The sequence below is a fragment of the Phocoena sinus genome, chromosome 19, assembly GCF_008692025.1.
Source record: "Phocoena sinus isolate mPhoSin1 chromosome 19, mPhoSin1.pri, whole genome shotgun sequence".
In the NCBI taxonomy this organism is placed as follows: Eukaryota; Metazoa; Chordata; class Mammalia; order Artiodactyla; family Phocoenidae; genus Phocoena; species Phocoena sinus.
In genome coordinates, this window is record NC_045781.1 from 58,305,041 (window position 1) to 58,311,040 (window position 6,000).

The following is a 6,000-nucleotide window of genomic DNA, read 5'->3' on the forward strand; positions in this document are numbered from 1 at the left end:
TGAGGCCGGGGCTGCAGCACGGCTGCGGGGCGGACACTGTCCGTCCCATCGCGGTCAGGGTGGAGGGCCCGTTCTGAGCACCTGACCCGAGACGCCTGTTGGGCACTAAGTGGAGCCCAGGAGGCGACTGGGGGGACACGTGCTGGGGCTCAGGGTGCGGTCAGAGTTGGGGAGCTCCAGGCAGGACGAGGCCCCAGGAGAGACAGGACCTGCAGACACTAGAGCCAGGGGTGAGGGAGGCATCTGCCAGTGGCCCGCCGTGTCCCAGCTGTGTTGAGAGCAAGGGCAGGCAGCACGGAGGTCACCGTGACCCCAGATACTGGCAGCCAAGTGAGGAGGGTGACACCGGAGGGGTGGGGACAAGCACAGGCGGGTGGCCCGTCCCCAGAGCCTGCACGGAGGGACTGGGCCGGACAGGGCAAGGCCACTGCCCCAGGGAGGATGGGGTCCTGCAGGGGAGCTGAGAGGGTGGTGGTGAGCAAACAGGGGTCTCGTCTGACGTTGAGGTTTCAGGAAAGAAGGGTGCTGGATGGGTCACCCCACCAGGGCAGGGAATGGCATCTGGTGTCCGGGGGGGCTGCCTCTCTGTCTCTTTTGGGTGGGGGGGGGCTGCAGGGAGCCCCAGGTGCTGGAGGGCTTCCTCTCAAGCCTGCCCAGGAGCAGCCTCTCTGGGCCTCGGTTTCCCTCCCCTCGGGTCTGACACCTGTGAGGGCATGGTGGGCTAGACATCGCTTATACCAACCCCACACGGGCCTCTCCTACTGGTGGTCTAGAAGGGCTTTCAGAACCCGAGCTCCAAAGTCAATCAGACCCGGTTTAATTGAGACTCTACCACTCTGGGCCTGTTTTCTCATCTGTGGAAGCAGTAAAGGTAATGCCGGCCTTGAGGTCTCTGTGCAGGTTACCTGGGCTGCATCCACCCGGGACTTGGCCCGAGGTCAGCCCTGGGTTGGTGGGGCAACGACCGTCCTGGCTAAGTTTTAGGGCCGGGGCTGGGGCTCACACGGCCTCCCAGTCCCTTCGCTTTGCCGCAAGCGGCAGCGCAGTCCCCAGCACTGACCCTGCAGATACAGAAGCCCCTCAGACCCGGATCCCAGCTCAAGGCCTCAGCGCTGCCTTGAGACCCCCAAATAAAAGGGAACTTGAAAACCAGAAGTTGAGCCGGAAACACCGCAGGCACAGGGGCACGAGGAGTGCCCACCTCACTTGACAGACAGGTACTCTGAAGAGAGACAGAAGGTAGAAACCTGGCAGCCCCCGGGGGGCAGGCAGACCACCTGTTCAGTACTGCCAACCAACGGGCTGAAATACGTCCTAACCCGCACAAGTGCCCCCTCCATTCCGTGTGAAGGTCAAGGTCGAGACCCAGAACAAGGTCTCCCCGCTGCCCTGGGTTCAGCCAAGGGGTGGCTGGCCAAGGAGCAGGGACAGAAACAACAAAACATTCCTTACCAGTCTGCTGAAGCACCCACCAGAGAATGCTCACCAGCTGGCAAATCCGCCCCCGCCATCCAAACCCCCTAAACCGCAAAGGTAGAGGCAGCCCACTTGGGTTAAATGTGGTGAATTCAGTTAGTTCTGACCAAAGAGCCATCAGGTGTATGGGGTGGGGGGGCGGGGAAGGGCGGTGCACCGGGAGGCTCCTCGCGCTCTGCAGCTCCTGGCCTCAGCCCTCTGCCTACCCAGAGCCACGCTCACCTCTCGCCCTGCTGCCCCAGTGCTTGGGGACTCGGGCACCCAGCGGCCCACACACCTGCTCACACGCACACACCTGTCTCCTCGTCCTCCTCCACGGGCACCCAGCTCCACGCCAGCCCGCGAGTCCCGTCGCCCCCGCCAAGTCACAGAGACAATCAGGTCACGGACCCCAGCCTCGCTTCTCCCGTGGGCAACCCCGAGAGACCACAGTGTCTCCTTATGGGGCTGCCTGTCGGGACGCAGCCCAGGGGCCACTCTCGGGGTCACTCACACCCCATCCGCAAGTCCCCATGGCATCCTGAAGATCCGTAGAGAGGGGACACGGAGTTACCAAGGGACACCTGAGAAGGCAAAGCAGTGAAGAGGGACAGCCCAGGTCACAAACCCCACCCCACCCCCAAGCTGGCAGACGCCCGGGCACAGCCCTCGTGTTGCAGAGGGCCCACGGCCTGGCCCGGGTGCTAGGCGGCCAGCGCTGCTGCCGGGGCACCCCTCAGGCTGCACCCGCCTCTCCCGCCCGCAGAAGACGTCTTTCCCTGCAAGGACTGCGGCATCTGGTACCGCAGCGAGCGGAACCTACAAGCCCACCTCCTGTACTACTGCGCCAGCCGCCAGGGCACCAGCTCCCCCGCTGTGGCCGCCCCCGAGGAGAAGCCCAAGGAGACCTACCCCAACGAGCGGGTCTGCCCCTTCCCCCAGTGCCGCAAAAGCTGCCCCAGCGCCAGCTCCCTGGAGATCCACATGCGCAGCCACAGCGGTGAGCCCCGCCCCCAACAGCGTGTCTCCCCACCCAAGCCATGCATGCTCACTGCATTTTTCCTGGGGTTGCACAACCGCCGTGGACGTGCCCGAGTGGTCCTCCCACCACGCCGAGCAGCCTCCCACAGGGCCCCAGGCCACGCGCCCCGCCTGCGACCGGCTGGGTGGTCGGCTGGGGGCTGGGCCCCCGATGGGGTCCTAGGAGGCAGAGCTTAGGGGCCCTCCACACGTGCCGTAGTCCTCGGCTGGCCAGGCTCCCTTACCGGGCCCCGTGTTCCAGGAGAGCGCCCCTTCGTGTGTCTCATCTGCCTGTCCGCCTTCACCACCAAGGCCAACTGCGAGCGGCACCTCAAGGTGCACACAGACACGCTGACGGGTAAGCGGGGCCAGGAAGGGGGCGGCGGGGTCTGTGGGGCGCAGCCACCGGCAGGGCTCTGACACCACAGCCCACCTGCAGGTGTGTGCCACAGCTGCGGCTTCATCTCCACCACGAGGGACATCCTCTACAGCCACCTAGTGACCAACCACATGGTCTGCCAGCCGGGCTCTAAGGTTGAGATCTACTCATCAGGGGCTGGGCACCCCACTGCCAAGCTCCCCGCAGGTGAGCCCCTGGTGACCGTGAGGACTGGGAAGGGGGAAGCAGGCTCGGCCACGAGGGGTGGGGGTGGGGGAGTGTCGGTTTCGGCCTCGACCCTCCACCACCTCTGCGCCCAGCCCAGCTCTCCCTTCCCGCCCTCCCCAGCTTCAGGTCTGGCCCAGGCAGGTCCTGCTCCAGGCCTGAAGTGTGGCCCCTGGCGTCTCCCCGCAGACAGTCTGGCCGCCTTCCAGCAGCACACGGCGCTGCACAGCCCCCTGGCCCCTGCAGACCTGGGCCTGGTGCCCGCCCCATCACCGGGACTGGACAGGAAAGCCCTGGCAGAGACCACCAACGGAGAGACCAGACCGGGCCCCCAGAACGGGGGTGGCGGCGAGCCCCCGGCGACCCCCAGGAGCATCAAGGTGGAGGCGGCAGAGGAGCCCGAGGCGGAGCCAGGGCCCCCGGCCCTGTCGCGGACGCCATCACCGCCCAGCGCCGGCCCCAGCCCCGTCCGCGTGAAGGCGGAGCTGTCCAGCCCCACGCCCGGCTCCAGCCCAGGGCCCGGCGCGCTCTTCCTGCCGCAGTTGCCCACGGCGCCGCCTGCCTCCGAGATCCTGGCCAAAATGTCCGAGCTGGTGCACAGCCGGCTGCAGGCGGGCGCGGGCGTGGGCGCGCCGGCTGGCCTCTTCACGGGGGGCCCCAAGGGCGCCACGTGCTTCGACTGCGACATCACCTTCAACAACGTCAACAACTTCTATGTGCACAAGCGCCTCTACTGCTCCGGCCGCCGCCCGCCCGACGACACGCCCCCTGCCCGCCGGCCCAAGGCGGCCCCAGCCCCGCCGCGCGCGCCCCCCGCCCCACCGCCCGCCGAGGCCGACGAGCAGCGCTCACCTCCGGGCCCCGGGGCGCGCGAGGACGAGGCGGGGGGCGCGGCTACGCCCGAGGCGGAGGCCGAGGCCGAGGCGGGCGGCCGGGGCAGCGAAGGCAGCCCAAGCCCGGGCAGCGGGGCAGACGAGGACGACGACCCCCGCCGGACGCTGTGCGAGGCCTGCAACATCCGCTTCAGCCGCCACGAGACCTATACGGTACACAAGCGGTACTACTGCGCCTCTCGTCACGACCCGCCGCCGCGCCGGCCTGCGCCCGCCGGAACCGCCGGGACCGCCGGGACCTCCGCGACCCCCGCGCCCGCTGCGCCGCCCGTGCGCCCGCGCAGGCGCCGCAAGCTCTACGAACTGCACGTGGCCGGACCCGCCCCGCCCCCGGTCGGACCCGCCCAACCCGTCGCGCCAGGCCACGCTCCCACGCCGCCTGCGTCGCCGGCGCCGCGGCCCGGAAGCGGAAATGGAGGCGGAAGCGGAAGCGGCCCAGACCCGGCGGAAGGCCCCATCGACCTGAGCAAAAAGCCGCGGCGCCAGGCTCCCGCCGCCGCCCCTGGCCCTGCGCCCGGCCTACCGGCCCTGGCCGACTACCACGAGTGCACAGCCTGCCGCGTGAGCTTCCACAGCCTCGAGGCGTACTTGGCGCACAAGAAGTTCTCGTGCCCCTCCGCCCCGCGCCGCCTGCGCGCCGCCCCCGAGGACCCGCCCGCCATCGTCTGTCCCTACTGCCCCCCGAACGGCGTGGTGCGCGGCGACCTCATCGAGCACTTCCGCCTGGCGCACGGCCTGCTGCTGGGCAAGCCCACGGCCGGCTCCGGCCCTGGCGCCGAGGCTCGGACGCCTTCGCCCGCCGCCCCCCGCGACGGCCTCAACGGCCAGGACCCTTGGGAGCCGCCCGCCGGCAGCCCCCGGCCCGGCCCGCCCCCGGCCACGTCCCCCGAGGCCGTGCCGGCACCCCCCTCCCACTCGGACAAAGGCGTACAGACCCCCAGCCAGGGGACGCCGGCCTCCGTGCCCAACGGCAACCACAGGTACTGTCGCCTGTGCAACATCAGGTTCAGCAGCCTGTCCACCTTCATCGCCCACAAGAAGTATTACTGCTCCTCGCATGCGGCCGAGCACGTGAAGTGAGCGCCCGGCGCTGCTGCGGCCCTGCAGGGGGACCCGGGACGCTCCAGGCACAGACCTCGTCAGAGAGGCTGCAGCGGGCAGCGCCCGCCTGGACCTTGGCACTTAATAAAGAAGTTCAGTTTGCTGAGCACCGTGGTGGAGCAGTCTAGTTCTCTGAGCAGGGGGGGGCCCTGCGGGGAGGGCACGGGCAGGGCCAGCAGCACCTGTAAGTACACGCAGGACACTGCAGGCCGGAGTGCCACAGTGGCCCTAAGAGCTGGATCTCGCCCCGCACCCGGGGCTGATGCTCTGGGCCCCCTTCTAGGTCCACTGCTGCCCTCCAGGATCCAGCCAGAAGCTCTGGTTTGGCCACCAGACACCAAAGGGAGGCGCTTAATCCTGGCCAGGGGACAGCTCTTCCACCTGCTCAGTCACAGGCCACCCAGGAATCCAGGGAGGGGAGCATGGTGGGGAGGATGAAAGGCCTGCAGTTGCCGAGGCTGATGCGGGAGAAGGGAGAGTGAGCCGCTGACAGGCACTGGGGCCCACAGCGAGCGACCCCCGGGACCTGGGGGCTGCGGTGGGCACGAGGCTGGGGCCACACCACCCCCGGTCTGCCCTGCTGCTGCTGACCATGACCTGGGCCAAACCCAAGCAGGAGGAGTCCAACTGTGGTCTTGGCACTTGGCAGCTGGGGGGCTGTGGGCACCCTCCAGCCTGGTGTCCCTGTTTGCAGTACAGGATGTCTCTTCCGATATACCAGGCCGCCTACTGCAGATGAAAGGGAAACCTGACCTCTCACCTTTCTCTGCCTCCAAACATCAGAAGTGCTTCCTGCCACGCACCCAGACTCACTCTCCTGCTCGATCGAGGCAGGTTTCCTCCCGCCCAGCCCTCAGGGGTGACAGGCTAAGGAGCCTGTGTTGGGACAGGAACAGTCCCCACACCGTACATGGGACACGGCCCCCT

General features: G+C 68.3%; 1 protein-coding gene across 3 annotated transcripts in view; it reads left to right on the forward strand.

The window, feature by feature from the left end:
• ZFPM1 (zinc finger protein, FOG family member 1) overlaps window positions 1-5,180 on the forward strand; it is a 90,409-nt gene extending 85,229 nt beyond the window's left edge. For 2 of the 3 annotated variants that reach the window (XM_032613092.1, XM_032613094.1), the window contains 4 exons: window positions 2,222-2,455; window positions 2,738-2,833; window positions 2,915-3,061; window positions 3,269-5,180. In XM_032613092.1, coding sequence (XP_032468983.1) covers window positions 2,222-2,455; window positions 2,738-2,833; window positions 2,915-3,061; window positions 3,269-5,052 — 2,261 coding nt within the window. In that variant the 3' untranslated portion in view covers window positions 5,053-5,180. Of the gene's footprint in view, window positions 1-2,221; window positions 2,456-2,737; window positions 2,834-2,914; window positions 3,062-3,202 lie in introns of all 3 variants that reach the window. The other variant, XM_032613091.1, reaches the window with a different exon arrangement.
• The last annotated feature ends 820 nt before the right edge of the window (window positions 5,181-6,000 follow it).